The sequence below is a fragment of the Andrographis paniculata genome, unplaced genomic scaffold (assembly GCF_009805555.1).
Source record: "Andrographis paniculata isolate CXL003 unplaced genomic scaffold, ASM980555v1 Contig57END, whole genome shotgun sequence".
In the NCBI taxonomy this organism is placed as follows: Eukaryota; Viridiplantae; Streptophyta; class Magnoliopsida; order Lamiales; family Acanthaceae; genus Andrographis; species Andrographis paniculata.
Genome location: NW_026137592.1, coordinates 2,610,368 through 2,629,998, shown reverse-complemented (window position 1 = coordinate 2,629,998; position 19,631 = coordinate 2,610,368). Strand labels below are relative to the sequence as shown.

At 34.6% G+C, this 19,631-nt stretch overlaps 2 protein-coding genes across 6 annotated transcripts; one reads left to right on the top strand and one right to left on the bottom strand.

Moving 5' to 3' along the window:
• Positions 1-192: 192 nt before the first annotated feature.
• LOC127257039 (probable carboxylesterase 2) lies at positions 193-1,319 on the bottom strand. Its single transcript, XM_051283301.1, has one exon. The coding sequence runs from the start codon at positions 1,224-1,226 to the stop codon at positions 255-257; it is 972 nt and encodes a 323-aa protein (XP_051139258.1). The 5' UTR covers positions 1,227-1,319; the 3' UTR covers positions 193-254.
• Positions 1,320-7,539: 6,220 nt separating this feature from the next.
• LOC127257109 (pentatricopeptide repeat-containing protein At1g30610, chloroplastic) lies at positions 7,540-19,599 on the top strand. Of its 5 annotated transcripts, none has more exons than XR_007839941.1 (10): positions 7,540-8,261; positions 8,808-8,999; positions 9,862-9,943; positions 10,038-10,229; positions 10,665-10,778; positions 11,189-11,279; positions 11,355-11,512; positions 12,359-12,790; positions 13,212-13,880; positions 19,383-19,599. XR_007839941.1 is itself a non-coding variant. In XM_051283421.1 (9 exons), the coding sequence occupies exons 1-9, from the start codon at positions 7,663-7,665 to the stop codon at positions 13,560-13,562; spliced, it is 2,211 nt and encodes a 736-aa protein (XP_051139378.1). In that variant the 5' UTR covers positions 7,540-7,662; the 3' UTR covers positions 13,563-14,197. The 5 variants fall into 5 exon arrangements, 1 of the variants encoding a protein (XP_051139378.1); XR_007839940.1 differs by lacking the exon at positions 19,383-19,599 and adding an exon at positions 15,841-17,784; XR_007839938.1 differs by lacking the exon at positions 19,383-19,599 and adding an exon at positions 15,834-17,784.
• The last annotated feature ends 32 nt before the right edge of the window (positions 19,600-19,631 follow it).

Sequence of the window (19,631 nt, the reverse complement as noted above, 5' to 3'; positions counted from 1 at the left end):
AAAAATGAAAAACCTGTTGAATATCTCTGCAGATATTTTTTAATTTTGTTTATTATCCTTTTCAATACTGTTTTATTTCAGCACAATAAATACCATTTAATTATATTTATGAGTTTTGATTGTAATAAATTTTTTTATTTATTAAATAGAATTATAAAAACAAAAAATTTTAAATCAACCCAACTAATAAAATATTTAAAATAAAATTGAAAATATAATATAGAACGTAATTTAACCAAACAGACTCTTATCTTTCACATTTCCCAATTGATGAAATGAACCATTCTTCTCATTCTCTCCTTAGCCTTCTCAGCTTTCAAGTCATGCAAATGAAAGCAATGCCCCTCTCCCTCAGCTTCATGGATCTCTACCATACCCATCCACCCGACCCGACCCAAACCCTGAAAATACGCCCATCCCCAATCCTTCAGCACATCCTTCTCCGCCACACACACCAGCGCCCTCGAGCACCCCAGCCCCACCAACCCGCCCATACCCGCTTCCCCCACCGGGTTGACCCACGGGTCATCCTTATCCGGGCACGACGGGCACACTACGCTCCACAACCTCTCCAACGCCACTCTCTCCTCCAAACCCGCCGTACATGACCCGACCCAATCCGACCCATTAAAATACGGATCCACCAGCACGATTCCCTGGATCTCCATGTCCAGCCCGGCGTCCGTATTTCCGGCAGTCACCGCAAGGTTGTGCACAATGTTCCCGCCGGCGCAGTCGCCGACGAGAAACACTCGCCGGAAGTCGGCCTGGTTATTTAGAATTTGCTCTGCGCCGTCCCCGCCGCGGTGGGCGGCTACCCACCGGAGCGCGTCCCAGGAGTCCTGATAACCGACGGGAAGGGGATGCTCCGGCGGGCGGCGGTAGTGTACGGAAACTACAATCGCGCCGGACTCCGCCGCGAGAGCGTTGAGGTAGTCGTGGTAGAGGCGCGAAGACGGCGAGTGCAGAATGAAGAAGCCTCCATGGAAGTAGACGAGGAGAGGAAGCTTGCGACCGTCGGCGGCGGCGAGGTTGGGGAGGTAGATTCGTACGTAGACTTCTGTTCCTGGAATTATGGCGAGCAGGTCTTTGGACAGGACGCCGGTGTGAGAATCGGTGGCCGGAGGGACGGAATCGGAGTCGGTTCCGGCAAGACGTTGGATTGTGCCTGATTTGTAGACTCGGAGGTAGGGGAGGAGCTCAAAGTCGAGGTCAGTGGTAGCCATGGCGGAATGTGAGAGGCGTAGTGGGAGCGGTGAGAGATGATCGTTTTTAGGAGGATGCGGTCATGTGGATAAGTAAGAGTGCGTTTGGTTAGCATTTTTTTTTTTTAATTGAAATTGATTTATTTAATTAATACTTCCTCCGTCCCATGTTCACGTGCCGTTTTTTTCGTCCCTCATACATGTCATTTTCCATTTTTTAAAAATAATTACACATTTTATTCTTATTTTAAACTTTTTAATTTTATTTTTGTAAAATTTTAATTAAATTAATTAGTTATTTTAATCTTAATTTATAATTATTTATATTATCGGATAATTATTTTCATTGATACATTCTTAATTATCTATTAACTACATCCCTTCTAAAATACCGTATCTATAGTGTAACATATACAATGTGTGGGACAGAGGTAGTAATTTTTTATGATATAATATATATTAAATTACAAAATTTAAAAATATATACTACTTAGACCCTTTATTTATTAAAAAGTAGATAAAAATAAAAATTTAAATAAATTTTGGGTAAGTTTTTGTTAGAGCTGATGTTGAGTCTATTGTGATTGAATATTTTAAATGAGTTAAATAATTTAATTTTAATCTGATTCATTTATTATTATATTGGTTTCGTATTAATTTATTTATTATCGTGTTGAGTTTGTATTAATTTGTGTTAATTCGTATATATAATTAAGTCGAAATTTTCTTTTAAAACTAATTTTTTTTTTTGTCGTGTTATACTAGTTTTGGTTGACTTTAGTGTAATGTATATAAATGAATTAAATTATATTATTCAAAAATTGAATTTAATTTAAATTAATATATGAGTTAATTATGAAATTATATATAATAAAATATAGTGTTGTGTCGGATTCAAGTTAAGAGCCTCAACCTTAATTCGATTAATTTATTATCGTGTCGTGTTCGTGTCGATCAGTGTACATATTCCAAGTTAAAATTTTTGACCCAAATTCAATTCCTTCATATTGGATTTGTGTTTGATTGTTGTTAAGTTTTGCCAATTCTAGTTTATATGATGTAATATTTAATAAAAAAAATATTTTCTCCGTCCCAATACAATAGTTTTGTTTACCATTTTTGTCCGTTCCAAAAACAATAGTCTCATTTCCATAAATAATCATATTACTGTAAAACTACCATTACTTTTTTATTATTATTACACAATTGACACTACTTTTTATCCTAATACACTCACAAGGACAAAATAAATTTTTACTCGTACTTTTTACCTACTCCCAATATAATATCAATATTCCTTAAAATCTATACAACTCATACTATAATTTTGAGATGATGAGAGTAAATTAAAAGCATAGTATCAATAGAAATTGAAAAGCCAATCAACTTTAATATTTGTTTAAAAAGTATTATTTAATTAAAAAAATATTAACAATAAACTTAAATAATTACAATGTTATATTTATTTAAATCCTATTAAATAATTATTAAATATTTAAAGTTTATTTGTTTAGTGATATTGATCAAAAGTACTTTTTTTTTATATGAAATACAAATAATTAAATAAGTAAGATAAAAAAAACAATAAATGTATCTAATATATTATATTTTTTTAAAAAAATATATATTTTTGGATAATTATAAATCTACTTTAAAAAACCGGTTGTGTTCTTTATGGGTTTTATGGTTTTTAATAGTATTCAAATTCTTTTTTCCCACTAAAAATATCATATCAAATAATTATTATTTTTTTTATATTATAGTACAAATTTATTTTGCATTCAAAATATTACATAAATTTTTTTTTATATCACATCAAATAATTATTCAAATTAAATGTTTTATGTTGCATAAAATGGGTTAGCCCCACACAATCGGCGGAATATCGTACTCAATTAATACCAAAGAAAATTCCCAGGTAATTTGAGGAGACACGAGACTCACTTAAAACCCAATTTCCTTAGACTTTTTATAATATTTTTGACAGAATTTCTCTAGCAAAATTAAAGCAAAATAAATAACCGCAAAATAACCAACACACTAGAGCAAAATAACCAACACCAAATTTAACGAGATTCGGCAAAATTTTGCCTACGTCCTCGGACCACAACCAAACTTATATTATGAGAGAAGATAAGAAATACAAAACAATTAGAATAGGGAATTGTGCTGTGGGATGATCTTCAACAATGGCGTGTGGGATCAATTTATAGGAAAAATCCTACTCCTACCCAAACTCACAACCGATGTGGGATTAGTTGGGAGCCAGCAATTGTTGACTTTTCAACAAATTTCCACCTTTGCGACCTTCAAATCCCATCCAAAGTATCTTATCCAAAACTCTCCCGTAGTAAAGTTTGGCAGGGCCCCCAAATGCGCTTTTCAACGCCAACATCATACTCTTATAACATTTATCAAGTTCAAACAATGTTCAAACTTGATACACGTTACACCTTTTGTCAACATATCTGCAGGATTCTCAGTGGTCTTAATCTTTTGCACGCTGACTTCACCTTCTTCAATTATTTCCCGCACAAAATGGTACCGTACATCAATATGCTTTGTTTTCGCATGATATACTTGGTTCTTTGCTAAGTGAATAGCACTTTGGCTATCACAAAACACTGTAACATGTTTTTGACAGACTCCCAAGTCATCCAGTAATCCTTGTAACCAGATTGCCTCCTTAACAGCCTCAGTGATGACCATGTATTCAGCATCTGTTGTTGACAGAGCAACGGTAGACTGTAAGGTCGACTTCCAACTAACTGGTGCGTTTGCAAGAGTAAACACATAACCAGTAGTTGATCGTCGTTTATCCAAATCTCCTACATAGTCTGAATCGCATTACCCAACTATATGTTGACCAGTATCATATTTCTTTGAAACATCAATCCAAAATCTAAGGTTTTCAAGATATACCTTAGAATCCATTTCACGGCTTGTCAATGTTCTTTGCCTGGATCATGCATATACCTGCTCACAATCCCAACTGCATGTGAAATGTCAGGCCTCGTACACACCATCGCATACATCAAGCTACCAACCGTATTTGAATAAGGAACCTTTGACATGTAATCACGTTCCTCTTTCGTTTTTGGACACTGTGAAGCACTAAGTTTGAAATGAGAGGCAAGTGGTGTACTTACAGGTTTGGCTTTGTCAGTCTTGCCAAATCGCTCTAGTACTTTCTTCAAATATTGCTTCTGGGTCAAGCAAAATGTGCCTCTCTTTCTGTCTCTCGTTATTTCTATGCCGAGAATCTTCTTTGCTTCACCGAGATCTTTCATTTCGAACTCCTTGCTGAGTTGGAACTTCAATCTGCTTCTCTCTCTTCTATCTTTCGAAACAATTAATATGTCATCTACATAGAGAAGAAGATAAATAAACGATCCATCAGGTCGCATACAAAAATATACACAGTGATCGAAACTGCTCATGGTGTACTTCTGGCTGGTCATGAATTGATCAAATCGTCTGTACCACTGTCTTGGAGATTGTTTCAAGCCATACAACAATTTGTTCAACTTACATACACAATCTTCTTTCCCAGCAACTTTAAATCCCTCCAGTTGAGTCATGTAGATTTCCTCCTCCAAATCACCGTGTAAGAATGCCGTCTTTACATCCATTGGAACTAGTTCCAAATCGTACTGCGCTACCAAGGCTAACAAAATACGAATAAATGAATGTTTTAAAACAAGAGAAAATACCTCATTGTAATCAATTCCTTTCTTTTGAGCATAGCCTTTGGCTACCAATCTTGTTTTGTAGCGGACGTCATTACAATTGGGAAATCCTTCTTTCTGAGTATAGACCCACTTGCAACCAATTGCCTTCTTTCCCTTCGGTAGCTCAGCTAGCTTCCATGTGTGATTTGCTTCAAGGGAATGCATTTTCTCGTCCATGGCTTTCTTCCACTTTTCTTTTTCAGAACAATGCACTGCATCAAGAAAAGTTTGTGGTATACCTTCTTCAATAACAGGAAGTGCATAGGCCACCATACTTTGGAATCGAGCAGGTTTCTGAATTTCTCTTCTTGGCCTCTTAACTGCAATTGGTAAATCTTGTTGCTGTTAAGGTTCTTGGGTTAAAACCTCTATTTCTCCGGGATCTTCTTCGGTACAAGAACCATCATCGTCGGTTGGTTGATCATCTACAAGTTTAGTCATAGATGTCTGGAACTCCACCTCCTTGGAAGAACACTCTACCTGCTGGGGGTATTCTCTGTCTGTTGCTTGGTTACTTTCTTCAACATCTCTAATTCGTTGAAAGTAACATCCCTGCTAAAGATCATCTTTTTCATCTCTGGGCACCATAAGCGATATCCTTTTACTCCAAATAATATCCCTATGAAGATTGCTTTTCTCGCCCTTGGATCTAGCTTTGATTCTTTTACATGATAATATGCAATAGATCCAAACACACGTAAAGAATCATAATCATTTGCAGGTTTGCCAAACCATACCTCCAAAGGTGTTTTGCCTTTAATTGCAGCTGATGGTAGTTGATTGATCAGATGGCTTGCATATATGACCGCTTCAGCCCATAATTGTTTGCCCAAATTAGCATTAGACATCATACACCGAACTTTCTCCAGCAAGGTTCGGTCCATGCGTTCGGCCACCCCATTTTGTTGTAGCATGTTCCATACTGTGAAATGTCGGGAGATGCCTTCTTTCTTGCAGATATCGAAAAAAGGGTCATTTCGATATTCCGTACCATTGTCAGATCGAAGCACTTTAATCTTCCTCCCGGTCTGGTTCTCCATCGTTCTCTTCCAATCGAGGAATTTGCTGAAAGCTTCGTCTTTAGTTCGCATTGGATATACCCATATTCTCCTGGAAAAATCATCAACAAACGTTATAAAATAATAGTTTCCTCTCAAAGAAACTGTTTTGGTTAGTCCCCACACGTCTGAGTGAATGTAATCCATAATGCCTTTAGTGTTATGGATTGTTGTTCCAAACTTCACCCGCGTTTGCTTTCCCAGAACACAGTGCTTGCAAAAATCAAGTTTGCAAGTCTTTGTACCCTTTAATAATCCCTACTTTGCCAGAGTCTGCAAGGACTTTTCACCTGCATGCCCAAGTCTCATATGCCAGAGCTTGGTCATCTCATCGTTATTTTTTCTTTTACCTTTCATGACGACAAGTGCTCCTGAGATCACTTTAAGAATCTCATTCTGAATGCTGATAGAATGACCTTTAGATTCCAAAACTTCCACTGAAATGAGGTTTTTGGCGAATTTTGGTATGTACCGAACCTCTGTCAGCATTTCAATTGTTCCATCGTGGTTCTTCAGATAGACTGAACCAACTCCAGTTATCTGGCAAGGTTGGTTGTCAGTTAGATAGACAACTCCGCCGTCAATATTTTCAAAATTGACAAACCACTCATTCCTGGAACACACGTGGAATGAACATCTTGAGTCCAGCAACCAGTCGTCTCTGCAGGTCACCGATGAGGCACAGGCTAATGAATAATCTAATTGTACCACATGTCCGGCTATTATTAGCAACACATGCTTCAGCTCCTGCTTTCCCCTTTTTCTTTTGTAGCTTTGGACAGTCTTTTGCTACTCTGCCTCTTGACTGGGATATGCCTCTTCACATTGGCTTGTATTTTTTGTTACGACCCCGGGCATAGTGGGCTTCACCAGTCGAACTCCTATGTTCTAACTTATCATTTTTCCTGATCTCGTTAGAATATAAAGCAGTAGTAACTTCTTTAAAGGAACTTGTTTCTTTCCCAGTCAGCATACTAACAATTATATGTTCATATTCATCAGCGCTTTATCAATATCATTTATCTTTTCATCCAAATTCAGCAAATCAGTAACTAGAGAATCAAATCTAGTTATGTGTTCGTTCATGGTGGTACCTGACAAATACTGGAAGCGATATAACTTCGTCTTCATGTAGAGCTTTGATGCTCCAGAAAACACGATGCTCACTTAAAATCCAATTTCCTTAGACTTTTTATAATTTTTTGACAGAATTTCTCTGACAAAATTAAAGCACAATAAATAATCGCAAAATAATTAGAATATGAAATTGTGTTGTGGGATGATCTTCAACAATGGGGTGAGGGATTAATTTATAGGAAAAATCCTACTCCTGCCCCAATTCACAACCGATATGGGATTAACTGAGACTCGATCATTGTTGACTTTTCAACATTTTACTATTAAAAAATTAAATCCAAAAATTATAACCCAACGCACCTTAAAGTTTTACTTTAAAAAACCCAACCATTATAACCACACCCTTAAAATATTAAAATTAAATACGAATAGGCTACTTAATCATATTCAATTGCTATACTTCGTCCAAGAAAGCAACTTTAAAATCAGAAACGCGACTACTTGTTCTTCTGCCGAAGTACCAAACCCTCTCTACTTTTATCTCATTTTTGGGGTACGTATCTTGGATTGTCTTGCGTCCCTATCCAGTCGATGGAAGCTATACCGTTGCTAAACAGCACTCCGCATTCTTTATCCTTCCGCGGATCTCCGTTTTTGCGGAAGCCGGTAGTTGTATTCGATTCGAGGAGGAAAAGGCCGAGCCGAATTGTTGTGCGAAGCGCTTTGAGTGATTGCGTCCTTGAGGAGGAGTTTAAGTTCAAGCCGTCCTTCGATGAGTATTTGAAGGCCTTGGAATCTGTCAAGCTCGACAGGGGTAGTAATGATAATGATAATGATAATCGTTATAATGTTAGTCATAGGAAAAGGAAAAACATAGCGAAAAAAGTTGTTCAGGAAGAACGGAAGGCAAGAGACGTGACGACAGCAGTTAAAAAAACGTTGGAAAAGAAAGGTTTCAGTGAGAAACATGAATTGGTTCAAGAAAATTCAAGAAATGAAGGGTTTGGCGAGGGAATTGAGTTGGAAAAGGTTAAGAGGCACATCAAAGCTTCCAAGGTTAACAGCCGAAGTGAAATTATTGATGTGGAAAGAGCAGCATTCAAACCACTATATACTGAAGATGGTCTGATGGGCAAGCCAAGAATTTCTAGGGTAGACATGGAAGAAAGAATCCAGAAGCTTGCAAAGTGGTGAGTACTTACGTTTATTTATCGATTACTTCTTTACTGTTCTTGCCTGAGGCTGATGGCTATTTAAAATTTTGCAATATTTAGAAATTATGTGTTTGGAGTTTGGTTTCCATTTTCCCTTTGTTTCCAATTAAACACATCGTTGGGATTGAGTGCACCAATGCTTGAATAATGAACCTAAGATCACGTATCAGTTCCACAAGCATGATAATGATATTGTCTGTAGGTTCTCTGATATACGGTGATGATTTTATCTAGTTTAAATCGAACCAGTTCTCTAATGATCAAAAAAAGCATCTTAATTCATTATGGTTAATAGCTGGAATGAACACTATCTGAAAAAGCTAACTTTGCTAATGACAAGGTAAGAAGTTATTTTCGATTTAAAATTTAGTTATCTGCATTACAGAATCAGTTATACCATCTTGTAAAGCCAACTTATAATGTTTGTCTGATATACTATGTTATTTACAAATCGTTGCGGCTCACAACTGGTTTAGGTTGTTGGCATTTTCTTACTTGTAGTATTGCAATTTGCTTCTGCAGTTTGAATGGTGCAGATGTCGACATGCCTGAATGGAAGTTCACTAAAATGATGCGGAGTGCTCAAATAAGATACTCAGATTATTCTATTATGAGGGTCGTGCAGATATTGGGTAAGTTGGGAAACTGGAGGCGGGTCCTCCAAGTCATTGAATGGATGCAGTCCCGGGAGCGCTACAAATCTCTCAAGCCACGGTACTTTATTGTTACCCAGGGTCCAATCCCTGATCACTTAACAACTTCTAACTTTTCAAACCACTGTCCACTTTGTTCACATATGACTCTATTTTCTGAGCTTGATTTGTTTCACTTTAAATGTATTTTTATAAGTTTAGATGAATAGGTGCCTTGATCTAACTGAGTGACAGCAGTTAATTCTTAAAAGTGATTCTACATGGTGGAATAAGGGCTTAGATGATGAATTGACAAAGTGTTCTGCAAACACCCATGGTAGAAGCTTATAAGAAGTTGGCTAGAAAAGTTATGGGATGCATAAATGTATTTGAAACCATATCAATTCATTAGCTTAACAGATACATGGTCTGCAACAGACAACTACTTGCATGTTTTGCTATTGTACACTTGATCGCCTTTAAGGAGAAACAAAGTTGTGGTTCATATAGAGACATACTAGTAATTTCTTTATTCTTACATGATTGTTCTTAAATTTCTCAATTGGGGATTACTCTTGCGTCAAAAATTTGATTACAAATAAAAATGCTTAGTGGAGTAGCATTGTTTTGAAGTTGCTTGTACACTTCTATAGGTAAGCTACACGTGAATGGTCTTATCATGCAAACTATGGTAAACCCCAAAAGTAAAAGAAGGGTAATTTAGTTGCTTTCTTATGTTACATTGCATGAGAAAATTGTGCTTTGGAAGTACTACTGGATTCCTGTGGATTTGTTTGGATTTAACAATATATGGTTTACTTCTAGTTGTCTGTTACAAAGCTTTGGTGTTGCATTAAGTCTTTTCTCGATATTTGCCCGAAGTAGTACTTATTTAATATCTAGTGTGTTAGTGGTTTTTCTTATTCATTGGTCATGTTTCTCAGACATATTTACACTGCTGCACTGGATGCTCTTGGAAAAGCAAGAAGACCAGTAGAGGCTCTCAATCTGTTTCGGAGAATGCAGGTGACTATATTTTTAGCTCCAGTTTTGCATCCCTAATCAAGACTGACAATCACATATTGTTTCCCTTTTGGGTATATCTTATCACTTTTTACAGGAGCAATTGGCTTCCTACCCTGACATGGTGGCTTATCATTGTATTGCTGTTACTCTTGGACAAGCTGGTCGTATGAAAGAACTATTTGATGTGATTGATACCATGAGATCTCCTCCCAAAAAGAAGTTCAAAACTGATTTAATTGGGAAGTGGGATCCACGTTTGGAACCGGATGGTATAGTGTACAATGCTGTATGTAGCATCTTCCAGCTTCCATCTTTTCCTTCATTCTTATGAAGAGTGTCATTATATAGCTAGGAGGTCCTAAATTGAAAGTTGTGCTATTAATGATGCTGGCTTGTAAAATATGTTAATATTGATTACCAATTCCTCACATTTTTTGTTAATTTGTGAAAGCATGTACCTTCAAATTTTCAAAGGCTGCATAGATTGGTACAATGCTATCATATGCTTCATGGATCACGAATAATAGAAAGCCATAGTACTTGGTGTAAAAATGGAAATAAAATTTTCTAGCCTCCCCATTTTCAATCATAGGAGTTGGTAAAAATGTTAAAATGTTTTAACTCATTTCAATTGATGGAGGGAAATTTAATTTCTTTGTTAGGTGGCTATTCCTTTATTTTGCCATTGCTAAGATTAACTTTTCTAATAATATTTATCCAGGTCCTTAATGCTTGTGTTCAGTGCAAGAAATGGGAAGGAGCTTTCTGGGTATTGCAGCAGCTAAGCGAACAGGGTCAACAACCTTCATGCACCACTTACGGCCTAGTTATGGAGGTAGTCTTGTATGCTTGCTTTTACTTGTAGCTTGATTGATGTAATTCTTTTCCCCCCGTCTCATGGTTCATTGTTTGGTATACTGTATAATAAAGAATATAATGTGCTTCCTTGCAACTCAAAATCAGCCAAAATAATGTGTGAGATTTTTTAAAACACACATGCAGAAACTTCAATTTCTGTGGCTTAACAATATAGCCCTAATTTGAGATTTTTGGTTGTGTTTGAAATGTTCTAGTGTGGATAATCTCATATGTGTAAGACACATAGGTTGATGAAGTGTATCTGTGTCTCAACTTTCGAGTTAAACTCAAGAATAGCATTCCTTTTTTTTTTCTTTTTCTTTTTCTTTTTCTTCTTTCCAACAAAGAGCTAGCAAGTTAGCAAAATGTTTCTTCGGCAATGGGCAGGTGATGTTGGCATGTGGGAAGTATAACTTAGTTCACGATTTCTTCCGGAAAGTTCAGAAATCACATCCACCAAATGCTTTAATCTATAGAGGTAAGTTAATGCATAATTTATTCAATCTAAAAAACTGTGCATCATCCCCTCGTTAAAACATTTTCATGTATGCAGTTCTTGTAAATACACTTTGGAAGGAAGGCAAAACTGACGAGGCCATAATGGCGATTGAACAAATGGAGAGAAGAGGAATAGTTGGCAATGCTGCACTATACTATGACCTTGCTCGCTGCCTTTGTAGCGCAGGAAGATGCCATGATGCACTTGAACAAGTTCGTATTTTATATACTTCTCTATGTTTTTGTTGCTAAGCTTCTTTTATTTTAGCATTTTAGCACTTGCTTTTGCCTACCAAAGTTAGTTGATGGTAGTGATTATTCCCTTAGGTAGTATTTGGCTATGCGTCGGTGTTGTGTATTATTATTTGTGAAATAGAACATTCATATATATATATATATTAATTATCATAACCGAACATATACAAACCTAATATACATGTCTTAGGCATGTCTTTAGCCAATATATCACAACAATTATATGATATAAGTCGTAAGCACCAAGCTTGTCACATAGATATTTTATTTGGTGACTTTTAAGAAATAGCGATGTCGGCAAACTCATTGCTGGAGATACATAACTATTAGTAATACACCTATATAACACCTTTCTTCTTGAATGAATCGGAAGCCAATTTGAATATGTTCTTTGCTCTCGTGGAATATTGTATTAGAAGTATAGTTCTTAATTATTAGAAACAAAGTTCCTAATAAACTTACAGGTTGCTAAAGCTCTACCTCGATACTTAGCTTCAACACTAGCTCTAGTGACTATGGTTTGCTTCTTGTTTATGATACAAGATTACCACCAACGAAAATCTAATATCCATATGTTGATCATATGTCAGATGGTGATCCTGTCCATTTTAAATCTAAATATTCATAGATGTTTTTGGTATATATACTTGTTTTATGACTGCAATATAATGAAACTGAATGTTCTATAGAACTACACTGAATTAGCATTTGCTGGTGCTATTTTGCATTGTCGGGATTGGCTTTCACTCATTTTCAATTTTTAATTATTTATATATTTATATTTAAAAGCCCTTTATATTGCAGATTCAGAAGATATGCAAAGTCGCAAGTAAACCGCTTGTAGTGACTTACACTGGTTTGATTCAAGCCTGTCTGGACTCAGGCGATATTAAAAGTGGGGCGTATATCTTTAATCACATGAAGACGTTCTGCTCACCTAATTTAGTAACATATAACATCATGCTGAAGGCTTTCATCAATCACAAGATGTTTGAAGAAGCGAAGCAGCTATTTATGACACTATTGGAAAATGCCGGTTTTATAGGTCAAAATGAAGATTATAAACTGAGGGTTATTCCTGATATTTACACATTCAACACAATGTTGGATGTGTGTGCTGAAGAGCAAAAGTGGGATGATCTTGAATTTGTATATGAACGAATGCTACACTATGGTCACCACTTCAATGCAAAACGCCATCTTCGGCTATTGCTGGATGCCCAGCGCGCCGGAAAGGTACTTTTATAATTGAATTTGCATCTCGAATTCTGGTGTAGTCCTGTTTTACAATTTTGTTTCCCTAAAATATTTCGGCCATGGGTGAACACTCCTTCCACCAATGGATTGAATGTTTTCGGCCATTGGCTTAAACTCCCTCAGTCCGCCATTTGAATGTTCATTTTAGCTGAACTTAGGTTTTAATGCATATACTATTATATTGGTCGGTATTTTAAAAAGTATATAAATGAACTAATGAAGTGAGAAAAATTGGAAAAAATTGAATATGTTAATGATTGTGGCATGTGTAAATAATGTAATCTTGAAAGGTATAAATTAAACAGTGTAAAAAAAATAAATTATGATTCTTTATCTCTAAAAGTTTGTCAGTTGTTTTCTATTTGTGGTCACATAATCAAAATCAATTTATTCGTTCCAGGAAGCGCTACTGGAAATGACATGGAAACATTTGATCAAAACCGAGCGGGATCCTCCTCTGCTGCTTACCAGAGAAATGGTCGCCGTGAAGCTACAGAACGGTGACTATGCTGCTGCTCTCTCTTACATCATTAGCTTTGCATCTCCTGATACTCAGTTATTTTCCCGAAAGTCTTGGTCAAATTTTTTCTTTGCGAATGCTAGCCGGTTTGATGCGCGTACACTTCACTCATTGGTTCATGAAACTAGCATTCTACTTTCAGAAAATAGGAACCTTTTACTCGAACACCTGCTAGGATCTTGTAAGGAATTTTTAAGGACCCAAAGGTGTACATATCTTGAGCTCAGTTAATTAATGGAGCACATTAATGGAGCACGTAAAATATGAAAATATAGCAATTTTTGTATCCGATGCTCGCGTTCAGGTGCCACCGGTGTAAGCTCTGTTTTACTGTTAATATTACATGATCTTCCACTCGGATAAAACTATGCAGAATTACCCATTTTTGTGTAGATTAACGTGCAATTTGTTCTATAAGACAGATATTATACCCCAGATTATACAGGAAAAAAGGGCCGAAATAAAATTGCCGGTAGCCTCGGCAGAATTGCTGTGCCGCGCCGACTTTACTACAGCAGTCTTCTTGTTCATATGCAGCCTGAATTTGAGGTAATTTTGTGGATTTCTTTCTTTTATGTTTACCAAGTTGTTGGACCAAATATGGCTGGCTGTTGTTTATATCTTTGCCTTTAGATAAAGAATCAATTTTGATACCCCATACCTCTATATTCCAAGGTTTAAAGAAAAACAAAAATGGAGACTGCAACATGTAGCTTATCCGTATAGGCAGTTTTGAAAATGTAGAGTTTGGTTGGGTGTGGGTTGAAATTAGTTTGAAATAGGGAAGTTAATTTTGAGTTTTTTTATTTAAATAGTGATATTTTATGAGATGAAATAATGTATTATGTGCTCGTTCATCGTATTATTTTTATTATTTTCATCTGTTTTATTTTTATTTAAATTACAAATATATTATTCTAGTATAATTTATTTATACATCAAATAAAAAAATAAGAATTATAATTGTCAATTATTTTACCTATTTTTACTCATTAATTACTCATTAATAAAATATTAATGCATTACTTTTTAACTTACTGCAAAAATTCAAAAAATTATAATGGAGTGGGATTGAATATTTACTTTGCATGAATATTAATAAAAATATACTACTATTATTTTTTCTTCTAATATACTACTACTATTATTTATTCTTCTTATAGATATAATATTAGAATAAAAATAAATCAATATTTTATTTTAAATTACAATAAAATAAATTCAAAGTATTTTAGATTCAAGCTCTATAATACTCCTTCTGACCCAAAACTATAATTTGGGTTGTATTTGACGTAGACTTTTTTTGCCTTATGAGTGTATTAATATAAAGGTAGTTTTACAGTGATATTATTTATGGAAATAAGACTATTGTTTTAGGACAGAAAAAAATGTTAAACATGACTATTGTATTGGGACGGAGAGAGTAATAACAATAAGGGTCTGATTTGCAGATATTAGGTTCGACGGGAGATTTACTTATGCCCATTTTCAAATAGCAACTTAAAAAAAAAAAAAAAAAAAAAAAAAAAAAGGCAATAACGGATAATATTCAATAAATTGGATTTGTTTTAAAACTAAAAGGATTATATATGTATGGTAGCCGGTAGGTTAGACATGGATATTTTATTTCATTTTTATTTATATTAATTAAAATATTTATTAAATAAGAGTGTGTTGGATCTGTGTTTTAACTACAAATCACCAATATTTTTTCTATACTGATTCTTAATAAATATATTCTATTTTTTCTCACAACAATTTTATTTAAATTCAAATTCAAATCGAAATTTCAATTTCAAATTAAACTTTAAAAAATTACTCCCTCCGTCCCACATACCATGTCCACGTTGCCGTTTCTGTCCGTTCCACATTCCATGTCACTTTCGTTTTTTGAAAAATGATTACACACTTTAATCTCATTTTAAACTTTTTAATTTTATTTTTTTAAATTTTAATTAAACTAATTAGTTATCTTAATCTTAATTTATAATTATTTATATTATAAAATAATTATTTTCATTAATATATTCTTAATTATCTACTAATTACACGTCTCTGTATCTACAGTGTAGGACGGAGGGAGTATATAATATTTATTCAATTAAATTGTATTCTTAAATAAAATTTAAATTTATAAATTATTTTAATTCAAATATTATATTTTAGATATAGACAAGTTCATTTAGCCCAGTGGTTTTACATGAAATAATTTGTGACTTGTGGTATAAGAAATTACGTAAAAATATATAAAATATATTATTTTAAGTTGAATATTTATTTTATTTTTTTTACTTTTCATAATGAGAATTTAATTTTTTTTTTACTTTTTTGATTTTTTTTAATGAGCATTTGAAGTTTGTTTGATTTTTTTTACTTTTATATAAAATATTTAATATTTAATATTATTATTTTTTGAGGGTTTGCATCGACTACCGACGATTGAATTCCGCCACGAAGAAGGATCATTTTCCGCTTCTCTTCCTTGATCAATGTCTTGAAAAGCTTGCAGGTCACGAATACTACTGTTTCCTCGATGGCTACTCAGGCTACCATCAAACCGGAGGACTGTGAGAAGACTACATTCACTTACAGAAGGATGTTGTTCGGGCTTTGCAATTCTCCGGCCACCTTCCAGCGATACATATACCATATCTTCAGCGATCTCCTGGACTCCTGTATAGAAGTATTTATGGATGACTTCTCGGTATATGGCAAGACATTTTTCAGATGCCTGAACAACCGGGAAAAAGTACTTCTCCGCTGCATTGAGACTGATCTCGTGTTGAATTGGGAGAAGTGTCATCTCACGGTAAATGAAGGAATTGTCTTAGGCCATAAAATCTTATCTTCCGGTATTGAGGCGGATAGATCAAAAGTTAATGTGATCGAAAAGATGCCAGCACCCTCGAATGAGAAAGGAGTGCGAAGTTTCCTTTGACACGCGGGGTTCTACTGCCGTTTCATCAAGGGCTTCAGTCAAATCAAGCAACCACTTACATCACTGTTGTGCAAAGATTCTCAGTTTCACTAGTCAAGCGAGTGTGAGGAGGCTTTCCGAATACTGAAGGAGAAGTTGACCTCCGCTCCTATTATTTCAGCACCAGTGTGGAGTGAACCATTTGAGCTGATGACGGATGCAAGCGACTATGCCGTCGGCGCTGTACTAGGACAAAGGGTGGAATCAAAATTGAACGTCATTTATTATGCAAGCAAATCACTGGATTCCGCTCAAAAGAATTACACTATAACCGAGAAGGAGCTGCTAGCTATTGTCTTCGCTTTCGAGAAATTTCGACAATATCTTATCGGGAGCAAGACCATTGTTCACACTGAGCATGCAGCTATCAAGTATTTGATGGAGAAGAAGGAGACAAAGGCCCGCTTGATCAGATGGGTACTGTTGCTCCAGGAATTTAACATAGAAATCAGCGACAAGAGGGGGAAAGAGAATCATGTGGCAGATCACTTCAGTAGTTAAAACAAGAAGAGGACATATCTCCAAGAATCAACGAACAATTACCAGATGAGAAGCTTTTCCTGGTGCAAGCGAATGAGCCATGGTTTGCAGACCTGGCCAATTTCTTAACTACATGCAGTTTTCAGTCAGCGCATACCATACAAAAGGAAAAGAAGAGATTGCTCAGTTTGGTAAAGGACTATTTTTGGGATGAACCTTTTTTGTTCAACATCGGCGCAGATGGGATAATCCGTCTCTGTGTAGAGGAATCTGAGATCCCACTGATCTCGAATGAATGTCATGGGTCCATGTAGGAGGGCATTTCGTTGGCCTGCGCACAGCGGCCAAAGTTTTGCAGTTGGGTTTCTTTTGGCCTACCCTACAGAAAGATGTTGATGCCTTTGCCAAATCTTGCGACAAGTGTCAAAGATTGGGATCTATGAGATGCCCCAAACTGGAGTCTTGTTTGTGGACATATTTGATGTATGGGGAATAGACTTTATGGGTTCCTTTCCGTCTTCCAATGGGAAATTATACATTCTGGTGGCGGTGGATTACATAAGCAAATGGGTTGAAGCGCAAGCGCTCACCACTAATGATGCTCGATCAGTGATCCGTTTCCTAAAATATACCATATTCTCAAGGTTTGGGTCTCCAGAACTATAATAAGCGATGAAGGCACCCACTTTATGAATAAGGCGCTGAAATCTTGCCTTCAACAATATGGTGTCCGCCAGCATCTAACTACCCCTATCATCCGTAAGCGAGCGGTCAGGTGGAAGCTACCGCTTGCCTCTCGTGACTTAGTCTTTTTCAGTAGATATTCTGGGCGCTTGCGAGCGGAAGAGACTATCGCTTGTGGCGCGTGCTTTAGCTTTTCTGGCACCAAACTATTGCTAAAAAATGGCAAAAATCGTTAATAATCTCAACAACGAAATCTGGATCATGTCAAGCGATACATATCAATAATGTATGCCATTAACGGGTTATTATGATGGTTATTATACAGAAATTCGAGTAATACACTGTTTTATCAAACTAAGAATATGCTCATATTTGGAGTCATAAGTTATATAAAAGTAATGACATTTGTATAATATATTGTAAGTTGAAAGTGTATTTATTATGTTAGATAGATAGTAAAATTACTAAATTAGGAAATTGTAATTTTGTTTTGGGACAGAAGAAAATAGAAAACGGTAACCTTTCAAACCTTTCAATGGGACGGAGGGAATATAATTTTCTACCAAATAAAGAAATAGAAATATTGTGTGTTTTTCTTTTAATTTTACTATTTGAACTTCACGTTTTAAAAATATATATATTTTTTTTACTAAATATTCCATCAAATATTATTTTAATATCAAATTCGAATCAATTTTTATTAAAATGTTCTCAAATAAACACATCTTGACTCCGTTTAAACCGAGAAATTTGGATTTTTTTTTAAATTGAAAATTATTGTATTTGAGTTGAAATGTATTTTTTGGACAATTTTTTAATTGTAATATTATATAATACGATGATTACTGATTTAATATATTTGATAGAAAAATATTAAATTTGATAATTTAAATACATTAATTAACATATATAGTCAATATATATCATTTCGTAGAATATAAAATTTGACATAATAAAAAAAAAAAGTAAAAAATATTATTTTATTATTGCTATAAATTAAATTAAAATAATATAAGATATTTGTAATATATAATTTATATATATATATAATATATTAGATATATTCGGTATGTTTATTTAGTATTTTTTAGTGAAATAATTTCTTATAAATATTATTAAAAAATATAAATATATACACATACGATGACTTTGTTTACCCAACAAATTTTCAGCACTATTCATTTTTAAAAAAATATCACATCAAATTTATTTTTTCCTCACAAAATATCAAATCAAGTGTCAAATCAAATATTATTTTTTTTTTTTTAAACTTTCAAAATTTCAAAAACCTGAAAATACTTTTATCTAAATAAAGCCATAATTCAATATGACATCGCTTGTATCAAGCACCCGCTGTTCAAACTCAAGATTCGGCAATTGAAATTACAGCCTTTGCGGAGAAATTATTTCAACGAGGTAACGCGATACCTTCAATAGTTGGGCAAAGGGTTTTAAAATTAAGCCGTAATAGTTGTGTTTACTATTTTTGTTTGATTGAGGGTTTAAATTTTGAGTTGAAATTTGAATAGTAAAAATTTTGAATTGGAATAGTTGTATGATTTGATACAAATAAATATTGATACGATATTTTGAATTTAAAATTAATTTTTATTATAATATAAAAAAATTGAACAATATATTTTTTATTTGATAATTAAAAAAAAATTGGATGAATAGTAAAATTTTTGTAAAATCTAACTAGGTGGGTTTGAGATTTTGGTTTTGTATTTTTGAATAATAAAAAATAAAATTTGAATAGTTGTTTGATGCAATATAAATATATATTGATATAATATTTTTAATAAAAAAAAAATAATTTAAATAGTAAAAATATGTATTCAAACCACGCAATAACACAAGCACATTAATGTTTCTCATTCATTAATTAAGGTGTATTTATACTGATGTAGGTCGTACAAAGAGACCAACAAATTGCGTAAAACTCGTACACATAGAAGCTACGTGTACAACAACTTCTTTACCATAAATACAAAATGTGTCGTATTTCCAATTACACCCTAGTCCCAACATTGGCGTCGCTTGCCGTGTATATATAAGATGTGACTTCAAAAGAATTTTCTCAAAACTTGAAGGACGAAACGGCAAATAAAAAAATAAAAAAAGAAAGTACGCATCGGCGGTGCAGCCACTCCTGCGGT